At 43.6% G+C, this 15630-nt stretch overlaps 1 protein-coding gene across 4 annotated transcripts in view; it reads right to left on the bottom strand.

The window, feature by feature from the left end:
* The window catches only part of Clnk (cytokine dependent hematopoietic cell linker), a 192898-nt gene that overhangs the window by 18451 nt on the left and 158817 nt on the right, over positions 1 to 15630 (bottom strand). For all 4 annotated transcript variants that reach the window (XM_048784193.1, XM_048784191.1, XM_048784194.1 and 1 more), the window contains 4 exons: positions 11260 to 11287; positions 8003 to 8021; positions 5935 to 6016; positions 1580 to 1620 (listed from right to left, as the gene is read on the bottom strand). In XM_048784193.1, the coding sequence (XP_048640150.1) occupies positions 1580 to 1620; positions 5935 to 6016; positions 8003 to 8021; positions 11260 to 11287 (170 nt within the window). The remainder of the gene's footprint in view (positions 1 to 1579; positions 1621 to 5934; positions 6017 to 8002; positions 8022 to 11259; positions 11288 to 15630) is intronic.

Raw genomic sequence — 15630 nt, forward strand, 5'->3', positions numbered from 1 at the left:
GAGAACTAACTACAAGATCCCAGTCCAATGATCTACCCACAGCTGGAGAAGGCCAGTCCCCTAACACTACCTTTTCATTCTTGTATTGGTTCTTACTTTGTATTATGCATGATTTAATTAATTAATTAATTTATTATTTTGGTGCTGTGGATGAACTCAGGGGTGCTCTATCACTGAGACACATCCTCAGTCCTTTCTGTGTTTTCTTTTGAGACAGCTAGGTTGTTGAGGCTGGCTTTGAAATTGCAATCCTCCTGCCTCAGCATCCCAAATTGTTGGGATTATCGGCGTGTGCCACCAAACCTGGCATGGTTTTTCAAGCTAAGACTCTGGATTCCTCTCTAAGTCGTGTTTCTGCTTCATATCACTGCAACCCCCATTAGGGATGCCCTTCCTGGGCCGGCTCAGTCCCTGGACTTTCCCCCGAGACATGCCAATCTATTCGTCTTATACCGTTCCTGACAGTCAATCCCTGGGATTCCCAGGGACGACTCCATTGTGTTAATCACAGCTTTCTGTAGAGTGGGGGAAATGAGTTCATCTTGATCTTAGATTGGAAAAACGGAAGCCCAGATGGCATACAGCAGAAGTGAAAGGAGGAGACCAGAGAGGAAGCGGGAAGTCTACTGAGGTCAGTGGTAGAGAGAAAGAAGGGAATGCAGAAAAGCAGGCAGGGTCTAGAACACATCCATGGCCTGCTGTGTCAAGCAGAGGGCTGTGTGTGTGTGTGTGTGTGTGTGTGTGTGTGTGTGTGGTGTGTACATCACATCCACAGGAATATGAATTACTTGAACTTTATGGATGGGGAGGTGAACTTGCTCAAAGGTGGCCCACTGTAGGGAGAGAGGCAGAACTGGACCAAGGTCAGCAGTGCCCCTCAGCTCCCCACTGTACCCCTGGGGTGAGCTTCCTGCAGCGTAATGCTGTTGTTGGAAGCGAAGAAAGAAAGGCGGAGGCACATGGAAGTTCTAGTTTGGGAAAAAGGATACTCATAATGTCAAAGCCCACCTCCAACTGTCACGGCTGCTGTGTCTGCGTGCTGTTCTGAACTTGTGCACGGGCCCTTGTGAGTTTTCTCTATACAATCGATCTGTCAGAGGGGTCAGTTGCATTTTTTCCCATTTTCTAGATTGCTTTTAGGTAAATGACTATCACACCCAAAGGACTGGGAAAATTATTCATCAAAATCAACTGTTGGAGAGGATGGGGGACTGTTGCTTTGATCCATCTGCCATGGACAATATTCATTTGAGGAAATTAAAGAGACACATGTTTGAAGGTCCAGCAACTTCTCTTTAAAAAAAAAGAAATGATTCATCAATGAAGACATTTACAATAATGTTCATAACATAATGTTCATAAAAGGAAAACACTGGAAACGACTTCAGTGATTATACTTAATTATGAATTTAAATAGTTGTATTCATCCAATGAAATATTATCAGTCACTGAAAAGGAGCTGATCACATCTGTGCACGTGAGTTCAGTGACTGTGAGGTTCACAGAAGTTAATTCATGTGCAGGAATATCATAGTGCGATGCCTTACCTGCTTATTTCACAATCTTAAAGTGTGCTTACCTCTGTCTTGCAGATTGTTGTGGCTTCGCACAAATGAAGAGCTGGAGAAAATGATAGCATGTTAGACTTTCCTGTGGTGTTCACACTCCATCCAGGGGCAAGGTCAATGGTAATGGCTGAAACTGCATTAAAGCACTTCATATTTTACTGAATAGGCTAGAAGAATTGTTGGTTTTCTATGGCAACCAGAGGCTGGCTCTTCCCCTCCTCGTCCAAGGCCAGCAAATATGAGATATGAAATGCAAACACTGATCCTCAGAAGTTCTTCCCAGGTCACTGCAGTGAGCACACATCAGATTTTTTTTTTTTTTTTACTTTTTAAAGTCCTGAGTTTGACTTGCCTTGTACTTAGTCATAGAAATTAATACTCGGCTGGTTGGGCTCCTATTCTATAGAAACTGCTCACCCACTGAGATTCAGCTCTAGCTGGGAAGAAGAGTACAGAGGTCTCATTCCATCTTGAAATGTGAGCTGGGTGAGAAAACGATATTGACTATTATTGGGAGTTCCATAAAGAAAAAGGGATTAGAAGGCTGTGAGACCATCACAATAGCAATATGCATTTCTAAACACAAGACAGAGGCTCTGAGGCAGCAGTTAGCAGCTTCCCTTAGCACCTTGCTCGAATTTTCTGGTTCATTTTGTTTGGTGGTCAGCATCGCGGACAGGAGCTCCAGGTGCTAAGACAGTTAAATCTGATTTCCTGGTATGCGCTCTGTTCCAAGGACTGAAAGAGCCTCTCGGTTAATTATCTGGAACTTGACCCTTTCCTAGCACCGACTGAAATCACCTGGGTATGGATCTGGGTTTTGTTACCCCCAGGGAAGCCCGCGGGGCCTCCCAGCTTGCTTTGTACAAGAAAATGCCAGCAGACCCTTCGGCCACCACAGTGTGCTGTACCAAGGGTCAGACTTCTGCCATCCAGGCTCTCCACTGTTGAAACCAGTGTCCCTCTATCAGGAGCCAGTGGACACTTCCGTTAAATGTCTGGGGAAATAAGAAGCAGCCAGATTGTTCTAATTTTCCAGAATTTTTAGGAAATTTTGAAAGAGGAGGAATATCCTCTGAGGATATTCTAGGTCTTAAGTACAGACTATATAAGGACAGAAGAAAAAAATCCCAAAATAACACAACTAAAACTAAGATAAAAGTCACGATTCTTTCATTTAACAAACACACGTTGAGCACTTTCTACATGGGTGATGTGTTTGGCGACAGTAACATGAATGGACATGCTCTCTGCCCGGGGAGAGCTTGCCTCTTGCAGGGGAGACACACTTCCATCACAATCAGAGCACACCTGGTGCACACTGTGGAGAAGGTGTGCCCAGCACACGTCCCTGAGCAGTGAAAGGTCACTACCGGACAGCATTGCCCTGGAAGAGGGCCTGGGGATTCTGGGAGTCATCAGAAGCCTATCACAACAATACAGAGGGGAGCTGATGGCCCTGGTCTGCCTGCGAGAGCTGGGGAGGAAGGGGAGACATAGGGAGACTCAGACAGGTTGGAGTAGAATTTTGGGAGTTGGGAATGGATTGGATGGGAAGAGAGATAATGGGAAGAAAGTTCACCAGGACTGAGGCGAGAAAGTCTGCAGGAAGACATTGTTGGTTGGGACTGGGAGTAGAAATGAAGAGTTCCAACAGAATCAGCCGTGATGCTTGTGAACTATCTAAGGAACACTGATGTGCAGGACTGGAGCCAGGAGAGGAGGCCTGGGCAGAAGCTGGAGGGAGGCGGATTATCAACATGGCTTGACATTGGGCACTGAGATGTCCTCTAGGGACAGAAAAGAGAGCCTCGGATAAACTGAGTAACACCAACATTTAGAGTCAGTTTGGGAAATAACTCTAAGAAAGGCAATTATGCTGGAATCAGGAGACTTTGTGAAACAGATTAAATAAGCAAATAAAGTAAGCCAAAACCTATCAACCAACTACAACAGGTATAAGTCTGAATGAAAGCTCATTATCCTTTCACCATAATGATACATTTTTCTCTTAGAAAGTTATGTGAAGGAAGGGTTTGATGTGTCACATCAGGGGTTTGAACAGCAAATGGCCTGGGAAGGGGGATAGAGCAATAGTCCCAGCACCCATGAGCTAAGGGGCGAGAACATGTTGGTAAAGGCACAAAGTCGGACAAGGCAAGGACGTGACAGGGAGAAGGGAAGGGGCGTGTGGCGTCACGGCGTGTGGTGCCATGTGCAGGCCTGTCGACAGAACTGAGAGCTGGCGTTGACCAGGCTCTTGCTTCATGCCTGGTTCTGCTCAGAGCTTCCCGAGTGGGACAGAGATGGCCAAGTCACACGGCTCACTGGTGTGGCGGCAGGGGTCTCGCTCCTGTAGGTCCTGCTCAACCAGAGTTCTACTTGGCCCCGCTGAATAAAGGTAGAATAAAAGGCTAGCCCCAGCGAGCTCCCGATTCAGTCTGCTTCTAAGCTGGGGTGTGATGAGTGAAAGAGAGATCCCATGTGGGAGAGGGTGGCGGGAAGCAGTGTGGGCAGTGAGGTGGCTTCCAGGCGTCCCGGAGCTGTGAGCAGCGTGTGCAGGGAGTGGCGGGAACCGAGGTCGGTCCCTGGCCAGGGTGGGATGGGAAGGTGGGCTCGCAGCAGCGACTTTGTGGAGGTCTTGGTTTTTGAACAAGCCACTATTAAGTTAAAGTGACTTCAATTGCTAGACTGTGGAACCAACCCAGATGCCCTTCAATAGATGAATGGATAAAAAAAAAATGTGGCATTTATACACCATGGAGTATTACGCAGCACTAAAACATGACAAAATCATAGAATTTGCAGGGAAATGGATGGCACTAGAGCACATTATGCTTAGTGAAGCTAGCCAATCCCTCAAAAAACAAACAACCAAATAAGAAATTGGCAAATGATCCATGGAGACAAAAGAAAATATATAATGAAAATTAAGCACATGAAAAGATGTTCAACATCACATGTCATTAGAGAATTACAAATGAAAACAGCAATGGGTTACACTAAACATTTATTACAGTAGCAACAATCCAGATTACTGACAATAACAAATACTGGTAAGGAAATAGAGAACAGGAATTCTCATTCTTTACTGATGGGAAAGCAAAATAATACAACCACTTTAGAAGACAGTTTAAATGTTTCTTATAAAGTAAAACAAAACATATGATCCAGCAATAGCATTTATCCTAATTAATTGAAAATTTATAACCACACAAAAGCCTGTAGACCAAAGATTATATCAGCTTTATTTATTAATAATCCTTAATATAAGATGCCCTTCAATGGCTGAATGTATAAACAAACTGTAGGACATCTAGACAGTGGGATTATTGCTCAGCACTAAAAGAAATGAACTTGCAACCCATGAAAAGACATGGAGGGAAACTTAAATGCACACTGCTAAGTGAAAGAAGCCACCTGAAAAGGCTATGTGCCACATGATATCAATTGTATGATATTCTGGAAAAAGCAAAATTATAGAAACNCATTAAACAGATACATGAGGTGGGATGGAAAGGGAGAGAAAAGGGAAATTGCATGGTAATGGAGGGAGACCCTCATTGTTATACAAAATTACATATAAGAGGTTGTGAGGGGAATGGGAAAATAAACAAGGAGAAATATGAATTACAGTGGATGGGGTAGAGAGAGAAGATGGGAGGGGAGGGAGGGGGGATGGTAGAGGATAGGAAAGGTAGCAGAATACAACAGTTACTAATAGGGCATTATGTAAAAATGTGGATGTGTAACCGATGTGATTCTGCAATCTGTATTTGGGGTAAAATTGGGAGTTCATAACCAACTTGAATCTAATGTATGAAATATGATATGTCAAGAGCTTTATAATGTTTTGAACAACCAATAAAAAAAATTAAAAAAGAAAAAAAAAAAAGTTAAAGTGACTTGGTAATGAGTCATTCGCCAGAGGCTTTGTGTCTTCAGCTCTTCAGTGGAATTGACAGCTGTCACAATAACTTGATCAGGTGATTGTCTAATTGGAAATGCATTTTTAACACTATGAAGTTCTGTTCCAAAGAGACTATTATTAGCTCTGATGTGAACACCAACTGAGAATAACTAGAAATGACCAACTTTTCCTCCAAGAGTGATTAGTCTCCATTCCAGTTAATCTGATCTAGTTAGTATTCAATTCTTTCCCCTGCCCTTCACTAACACATGGTCAGTCATAAATTAGAGAAAGAACAACATCATTAGATTCAATGATAGTTGGAGTTCACAGGTTACCCTCATGCCTCACCAATGCCGTCAAAATCAAAAGCCAAGAAGGCTTGGTAGTCATTGTCCAAGAGAGCACCTTGCTACTCCCAAGCTGCAACCTGAGGGGGACTTTGTGACTCCTCACCTGGTCAGGGCAAGAGGAATCTTCCGCGTGTTTCGGCTCTGCGATGGCTGGGATGATGCTGGCCTCATCTTGTCATGGGAAACTGTAAAGGTGTGACATAATTTGGTCAGATTGCATGTTGAAAGTGATCAAGGACTGTCAGAAGCCAACTTGAATGTCCATAATTTCATGCAAATAATTTCTGATTATTATTACTGGGATGTCGATGTCATTGGAAACTCTACAACCCTCCCAGATCCTGGGGGTATCTTTTCTCTGAGACTATAAAAATTACATTGAGCATTTACAATTGGGAACACACATTACAAACTTCCTGGAAACACAGAGTACTGCCTTGGAGATATTAAAGGGATTATGTTACACCAGTTAGTTTACAAGACTTGATTCTCATTCATTCACATCACTCTGCAAATATTTACTGAACAGCTTCTATAAGATAGGTCTTCTTCCAGAATCTGGGGTCACAGTGAGAAGGGAGAAGTGGTTATTACATTCCAAGGAACGGAGACAGGAACTAGGCATGCAATGCCTCAATGCTCGCATTTCACACAGTGTGACAGGAAGTAAGTAAAGCTCTACTTTGGATCCAGAGTGATTATGGGGCCCAAGCAGACCTTCCGAGAGATGAGCTCTGAGCTGAGCTCTTAGTGAGAAGAAAGTTAAACCAGAGGACTGCTCTGGGTAATGCAGGGGACAAGCAGCCCAGTGCCAGCACAAGACACCTGTATTCTCAGACCCTTCCTGCAAAAGGGAGGGGAGCTTCCAGGACTCTGGTGTCGACTGGCAGTTCCCAGGTAGTCACCACCACGGCTATATTTTCTCCTTGATCATCAACTTTTGAAAAGCTCTACAAACATACTCATTGGAGTTAGTTAGTAATTACATATGCCATTGGTGTTGCTGCTAATGATTTCCTTTTTATCATGGATGGAGTTAACTAGCCATCCAGAATTACCAAGAGCACAGACTACTCCTGAATATAAAATTCCGTGAACTTTCTCCCACTTGTGACTGTAGGTAATGAAGCCAGGGAAGCATGCAGACACTGATGGCACTGTTTTAGGATGTTACTCTGTTTTGTGTCCAAGGTTGGTCACAAACTAAAAATCTTTGATTGAACGACTGTGATTATTTGAAATGTGACTGGTCCATTAATAACACATCCCAGAAATTCATTCTGTGCCATCAACAGCCACCCAGAGCTTCTGGCCCTCTTGAGCTGAACCATGTCACATTTTGTGCTGATGACCACTGGAGCCTGGTGCAACAACATCTGAGTTTTGCATGTTGAAATTTACTGCGGGGAAGGACATGTTTTCAGTAAGTTTTAAAATTATTTGAAATTGTCCATGAAATCCCCATTGCTCCATCGGGGATCTGTGGGATGTCACAAAATCAGATAGGCCCCTCTTTGGGTTTAACTTCCTCAATATATACAGAAGAGCAGACTTGAGACCCCCAGAGGATGGGCACTTGTCTCTGGTTCCCTCTTTGGGCCAGAACATATTTTGCCTCTGAACATATTTTATCATTCAAAATGGATGGCATTTCAAACAAAGGTGGACATCAGGCACTGCCTGCTCCATATCCTGCCACTTAGTGGGTGTCAGACTGCATGCTTCTCTGAAAATGTTGAAAGTGATCAAGGACTGTTAGAAGCTAACTCAAATGACCATATTTTCATGCAAATAATTTATGATTATTATTACTGGGATAATAGATGTCATTGGAAACTCTAATGTGTGTGTGTGAGTATGTGTGTGTGTGTGTGTGTTGTGGCAGGGACACCAAGGTCTCTTTGCCCAGTGGCAGGGGTGACAGTGTGACTCCTTTTGGTAATACCTGGGCTGAAGAAAGACCTCTGATTTAACCCAGATATAAATTTCCTTGCTTAGACCAGAAGACGCTGAGTGGACTGTGAGGTCCTAGACCCCTCTGATCCCTTCACCATGTGCACGTATCCTTACATCCTGGGCTTCAGTTACAATGCTTATAAATTATGACTAGAGATCTAGAAACAGCACATCCTAATGGCAGTAGGGAAAGAAAGTTAAGGTAAAGAATTTACCTTCTTCTGCTTCAAGGACCTGTATTAAAAAAAAACAAAAACATTGAGTGACTTTCTGTGTTACAGAATTTAATATAATACTATATGTGCTTTTAAAAAAAATTGGTTATAGTAGAATTTCAGGAAGAATTTGGTTAGCATAGATTTTTTTAAAAAATAGTAGAATTTTGAAAAAAAAATTTGTTAGTATAGAGTTTTAAAAAATCCATAATTCTCCAAAAGACTGAACAAAAACCAATTGGAAAGTAATTTAACTGAACAAAAACCAATTTAATTTCAAGGGTCTTAGACATGCTTTATTCCTATTGCAACAATTGCTTCAATGAGACTATTTCCAAGAAACAACCTGAACTCTGGACCAAGCTCAGGTACAAGGTGTTCAGCCTCGTGACTCACAGTGTCATACAGCTGGGCAGCATCACACATCCAGATAAATAAGAATGGTTAATTTTGGTGTGTTCCTTGCTTATTGAACTCTGATGAAGGCATTTGAAGTAGTGATGTAGGCTGGACTGGGGGGCACTGGGAGCACGCCTCGGCAGAGCACTGGAGTCCAGGATAAAAACTAGGCCCCTCATGCATTTACATGCTATTATGTCTTCAATGTACGTGTGTGGAGGCAAAAAACAGTTCAAAGAGATAAAATACCAACAGAGATTGTGTTTCAGTGATGAGGCTATGAGTAATCTTTTCTGTATACTTCTGTTCTCAAATGTTTTTTTAAAAATAAGCAGAAGATACTTGCATTATTCTTTTTAAACACAGCCATTTATCTTCCCAAACATTTCCTTTCTCTTTCTTTCCTTAAAAGTGGCAGAGTTCCTGACTGTCCTTTGTTATGAAAATGTCCACATTTATTGGACTGGTATCCCTCACCACAGTAATCTCTTGAAGAAGCAAGAATCTTTACAGTAGAATCTGTATGATATTTGCTGAAGGGCATGTTTGACCACGAATAATTATGTTAAGTTTGGTTCAAGTATTGAGTCACCTGGAGACGACCTCAGGTGTCAGTTTCATAGGAACTTGTTTAACCTATGGGATGAGAAAGCCATTGGTGCTGTAATGAGGTTTGTGAACCTTTTGAAATAAAAGTGGTTTTCCTCTATAAATATGTGCATACATTTTTGGTGGAATGAGGAAGGTATATAACTCAGCATCAAATTATTAAAGGAATAATTTAATGTCCTTGAAGTAGAAAAAATGTAAAATGTCCTTGGCTTACAGACGAGATCCAAAGAGGTGATGCCATCTGCCCATGTTCCCACAGCCATCCTGCAGCTAAGCTGGCCAGAGCCCAGCTCTGCCAACTCACATTTGCTACACAGATAGATAAGAAACCTGCAGCAACAGTTTGCTCACAGGGGCATCCTATGTCTTGTCTGAAGCCAGCAAACAGAACTTTTGTTTTAAAGACCATGGTGCCCCTAGGGTTCTGGAAGGAGGACAAACTGTTCATTAGGAGAGCAAATCAAAGCAAATCCATGGCCAAGTACAAAGGGCCACGAATGCATTCTAACCAGTGGTTTAGAAGGCTCCCCAGTGAGGCCTCCCCAGGACTTTGAACCTGGCAGTTCCCAGTGCTCACTCAGAGGCAGGAGCTCTCGGGCTGTCAAAGGAGAGGAAGGCAGAAGGTACGAGCAGAGGAGGAGCTTCCTCTGGGGGAGCAGTTGTTTTATCTCATTGAGACCCAGCCAACTTTTTGCTTGAGGGCTCTGAATTTAAAATCAATGCAGTTAGAAAAGTGCAGTATCTCTTGTTTTTCTACTTTAACTTTTTTGTTGTTATAAAATCAACATATTCAAGTGAGAGAGAAATGTCACCTCCTGCTGTCCATCCTTCTTCCCTCTTGCTCCCTCCTCTCCTTTCCCTCCCTCCCTCCCTCCCTTCCTTCCTTCTTTTCCTTCTTCCTTCCTTAGTATCTCCTTCCTCTCTTTTCTTTTTACTTTACCTCAGGCTGTCCCTCTAATTTTTAAGGCGGAGAGTCAGGACTCTGAGGAGCAGACCTGGGCTTGGCGATTTCAGGGACTGGCCTGTCTTCTGCCAGCTGTGGACACTGGCAGTTTGTCACCCCTCTGTCTTCATGTTTTCTTTCAGGGCTTTGTAGGGATGAGGTGAGACTATGAGTCTCTATTCACTTTGAAAACTACAGAGGGCCGTGTGCATCTGAGTCAGCACATCATTTCTGCTGAAATATATTTTACTTTGCAAGACATAATTAAGCAATCACTCCATGTGCACACACACGTGGCATTTGCCTCCTGAATGGGCTTTTGCAATGGAGAAATGACCTTGAATCTCAGCCTAGACAAACAATGCAGAAGCAGGTTGGCAAAACTTATGCAATAATGAGTATTTCTATTAGATCCTGTTCTTCAGAGGACACTGTCTTCCAACAGAAGCCAGCCAAAGAGGCAAGGAGAACCGACAGCTCTGCACACTTCCTGCTGCCTCCCCATTTCCTTCTTGCTCGCTGGTGATTGGAGGGGGGCACATGTCCTGTCAGACTGATCTTTGCGTTATAGACTTGAAGTCATCTCGATGGCAGCCAGCCTCTACTTGAGGCACAGAAACCCAATCTAGAGGCAGAGTTCTGGGTTCAGGTACCTTAGATGTGTAGGGTCCCCCGGCAAGAGCACCGTGACCTGCTGCTCCTCCTCAGGGGTGCTCAGGAACTCCCATGACTCAACTACTTGTTGGGCCTCTACTGCCCCTTGGCCATTTGTGTATTTACTTTGACTTTACCACAACTTTGCACAGAAATGTGTCCTTCTCTTCCTGGTGTGTAGGGCACTTGCCAAACTTCATAAACCCTAGCAGGGGGCAGAGCAGGGTTCACACCTAGATTGGTGAGGCTCTGAATCTCATCTGTCTTCCTCTCTGCAGTCCTGTTTTCCCTGTGAAGATCAAGCGCCGTAGAGCCTACAGCTGCCAACACCTCGTTTCTGTGCAGTGGAGGTTGGAAGCTAGGAGGCAGGTTTTGTGTTTTCCCCTGTGGGAAGGGGGCATGTTCCCACTGCATCCGTCAACACTGAATGACCATGGGGTAGAGAAGGGTCTGCTTCTACCCTCTGGATCATAACCTGTTTAACTTAGGTTTCTCATCTTTAAAGCAGGGGCCGGGGGGATCATTCATTCTGAGCATGGCTACCACAAGAACAAAGTATGATAAGGTACCCAGAGAGAATGTTGCTCATTGTAGACACCTCATGCACACGAATTCCCTTTTTGTTTCCCAGGACAAAATGGCTACTTACCCCACTTAAGTCCTTTAAGCTTATCTGTCTGTATGAAAAAGAAAAATGGTGTTAATAAAAAAACAATTCATAATGGCCAAGATAGAGTCATCCTGAGCCCTTGTAAAACTCTGTCATTGACAAATTAACAGCCCGTAGTCCAGTGTGATATTTATCACTCTTCTATAAATCTAAAGCAGGTTATTTTTTTCTCATAATTTTCTGAGGAAAAAAAAAAGAAGCCAATATAAAAGGTGGTGACTGCAAGGACACAAATATACTTGCTTCTCATTTTAGGAGAATTTAAATAACGTTGTCATTTCTCCTGACATTTGATTCCCATGTCAGATTTCATGAGCACAGTCAGACCTATTGTCAGGTAGATTTTTAAAGCTCTCAGTTTTTTTTTTTCCTCTGAGAAAATGTAAAAGGGTTTAAATATGAAGCTGTCAGGTAGAGTGGCAGCCCAGGAAGGTGTGTGTAAAAGAAAGATTACTGACAATGAAAGGGAGCCTGAGTCAGGAAAAGAATCATGAGACTGAGAGGAAAAGGGAAAGAATCCAATGAAGAATCCTACTCTGTGGACACTGGCCGAGTCTCAGCATCATCTCCCAGATGTTCATTATATTGGAAAGTCAACTTCTCCAAACCTCATTTTCTCGTGTGCAAAATGCCAACAAGCGTCCTCATTTTGGAGGGTTATTGTGAGAACTGCTAGAGATAATAAGAAAAATGGGGCATTCAGTGTAGAATGTGGCCAAACTCCCCATGGGAACTAAGGATGTGGGCTTGCGGGTGCCCGTCCCAGCTATCATATCCATCAATGAAAGGCCAGGAACGGAAGGATGCTGGGGGTTAAAGACTGCCGCGCCAACCTCACAGGTGCTGTGGATCCAAAGCTTTCTGGGTCTCTCTGTCTTGGGCAAAATGGCCCCAGAGCACATGGATCTCAGATACTTTCTGGTCTCAAATTTCCAAGCTAGGGCAACTGTCCTTGGGTCCCACAGCTTTTAACGATCATCTCAGCCCATCGGAGACAGATACCATCTCTGCACCTCCCTTGCCTTTTAGTTAGGAGGTAAGAAGTAAAAGATATAGTCAGAAGCAACCAAGTAGAACAAACACCTGTACTATTAATTATTTTGCAGTTAAATTGAGACTAATCTCTGTAGTCTTAATGTTTAAGAGACTCTGGCATAGTAGGGTTGTTGATGGACTGACTATGTGGCTTCAATTTAAACATGTATAATCGATTTTGGACTTTCAATTTTAAGTTACAATAGTCAAGACACATTTTGACTCCATTTGAAAAGCATTTGAATCAACTCCATTTGTAAAGCATTTAAACTGTGCACGAGAAATTGATTTTTTTCTGTATTTATCTCTCTCTATACATTAACTTGATGTGATTTACAAAAACTGTTAAAGTTTGGTTGCTAGAATTTAAAACTACCTTGTCAGTAATAGAAGTACTTAAAAATCAGGTACGCTCAATTTATAAAGACATTTCAGATATTTAAGTAGATTTAACTGAGTTTGTAAGTTACTACTGTCTAAGATGCCCTAAACTATCTTGCTTGAGTTAGCTCACATTTATAGAACAAGCAGAGTGACTGTGTTTCTCTTCTCATAAAATAACTCAATTTATAAATAGAGCAATGAATTTTACAGATTGAAACTTGAGGCTTCAGGAAAGGTAGATTTTGGAATGTGTCATTTTAACAAGCTGAATTTTAAGACAATGTGGGGACTCTAAGAAGCCTCTTCTTTGCATAGCAGGGTGAGGCCCTCTGGCCTCTGCACATTTGATCCTTCCCAGGCCCACGTGGAGTCAGAGGGAGCCTCTTTGACCTCCTTGGTTTGTCCATGGAGATGGTCAAGGACACATGGCCATTAACTACTTGGAAAAAGGGTTCTCACATTATTTCCTTTGCATAATGTGTGCTTAGTATAAATTTAAGGATAGTATCATTTACTATAATTGTGGACCTTCTTGAACATCTTTTAGTTTAAAATGAATTGGATTTGAATCCTTTCTTTGTCATCTATGGGCTCTGTCACCCCTGATAAGTTCAGTTCCCTCTCTGAAACTTAGTTTTCCCATCTACGAAATGGACAAATCCAGCCAGTTATGGAACAGCCGGGCTAATATAGATAAAAGACTCCATGCTGGACCTGATGGGCAGGTAGATGCAGGAAATGTTGTTGGTTGCTCTCATTATCACTCCAGATGAGTTTATGCGGTGCATGGCCACAGTGTTAAAATTGCGGTGGATCCATAGTTGTGAAGTCCCTCTCTTTTTAATTCCCTTTCAGAGGACTTCCAGGAGAGGACTTCCACTGGAATCTTACCCAGTGGTAAGATTTCCTAAGCACTAATCTAACATTTGCGTCTCATTTCTTTTAATAGAAATTTCCCCAGGGTCAAAGTTTGGGTCTGGAACTGCTGTGCTGCAATTATATATGGTCATAAGTCTCTGTTTGAATTAAATTTACTTAAGTGAAGAAAAAATGAACTAGGGAAAGAAATATTAAATAGGTAGATATTGGAACAATAATAATCGTGGTGCAGAAATGGTTGAGGACATCCCACCCGTGTTCTCCAAACTTCAAAGACCTCAAGTTAGTTGCCAATGAATGATCTAAATGACATTTCTGTGAACTGAAGTGCTTCCATTCAGCTATTGTTTGGTGAAGCCAAGATTTAGCTTTAAAAAAGAGAATGGCAGAGCTGGTGGGGACAGACAGGGGCTGAAAGACAATAGCTGGAACCACAGCCGCCATTCAGGGCAGCGTGGCAATCATGGGCTGCAGCTGCCACAGCCAGGCTGTCCACAATCCAGGCCGCTGAGGGCCAGCTGCACATCACGGTCCCTGCCTGGGGGGGGCGACACATCCCCAGTGCCTGACAGAGCAGCTGCTGGGAAGGGGAGGGGTGCATTTTCCCAGCCTCACTGGGTTGTTTACATGTGACCTGGGTCACCACTAAGGCTGCCTGACCACCCACGTGGACCCTGCTGGAGTGCAGTGGAAATCACAGCTCTCCTCCTCAGCAAATGCTCCTCTGCCGGTGGCATTCTCAGGGCCCCCCAAGACGCTGCATGCCTCTGTCCCTCAGAAGCCACTTGCCATCCTGTGGCTTTGACTGAGTTACCTCACCTCTCTGACACCTGGTGACGTGATGGGCACCGTTACCGAGCACCTACGTACCATCGTAGCCTTGGGATACCGTACTTTACAGGGCGGCTGGAGGAGGTGATAGGACAAAATGCCATCCCTCCCTGGAGCCGTTTGTAGCAGAGAGATCCAGCCCAGTTCTCAACAGGCCCCCAAATGATGGAATGCATGTGAATTGCAACTACCCAGAGACACAAGTGCCAACTTTCCGAGAGACCAACACCACGTGGTTTCAATGGTGGCATTGTGGACTGGTGTGGTTGCAGGGGGACACTACAGTGACGGAGGGTGCCTGATGTCAGATATTGGAAACTTGGGTATAGACAATCCTCGGAGGTCTTAAAGAACTTTCTGGAATTATGCAGCCAGAAGTGGCTCAGGTGAAATCCAAACCCAGTTCTTCTGGGGCCCAAGATCCTATTCTTTCCAGCACAAAGAAGCAAAAAAAAAAAAAAAAAAAAAAAAAAAAAAAAGACCAAAGCCCCTTCTTCACATCAAATAACCTCAGCACATACGGTATTTATCAGTCCCATTTCCTGTGTCCTGACTTCTCTGTGGTCTGACCAGTTCTTAACATTTTGACCAAGAGTTTTTGGATGGTTCATTTTGTATTTCCAATTCTGATGACACCATGCATAGGTCTGAGGGTCTACTGCCTCTCTGCCTCTCACTCTGAAAGTGAAAATCCAAATGGAGCAACTTTGCCAACTCCTGCTCTGGTTAGGTGCCCTTAGAAGCTGCAGCAGGAGATACATATTTGTCAGACACTCATGGCAATGTGTCAGTCACTGCCAGGAAGCATGGATACCTAAATGAGCTAGCCTTTCCCTTTGGAGTGGAGGGCTAGGTTAGAATCTCAGGGCATTATAAGGGGTGAGAAGGGCATGCACAGAAAGGGGCTCAAGGTCATAAGCATGCAGTAACTGTCACAGATATGTGCTGTTGATGGGATCATCCCATTGGATCCTCACGTTAGCCCACAAGGCAGGTGGTGGACATTGATACTTTTCTTTCTTCCTGAGAAAAGCCTTGGCTTAAAAAAGTCTGTACCTTATTTTTCAGGTTTTCAGGGTGTCCTGAGGCAGGGTCTCTTTGCCAGTGCACAGAACTTCCCTGGCCTCCTGCTCCTGTTCAGGGCTCCCCGGCATACAGTGGGGTGCTCAGCAGCCACTCTGCTCTTCTCATCGCATGCCAGCACCATCCCTCCACCCACCC

Source organism: Marmota marmota, unplaced genomic scaffold (assembly GCF_001458135.2).
Source record: "Marmota marmota marmota unplaced genomic scaffold, marMar, whole genome shotgun sequence".
Classification (NCBI taxonomy): Eukaryota; Metazoa; Chordata; class Mammalia; order Rodentia; family Sciuridae; genus Marmota; species Marmota marmota.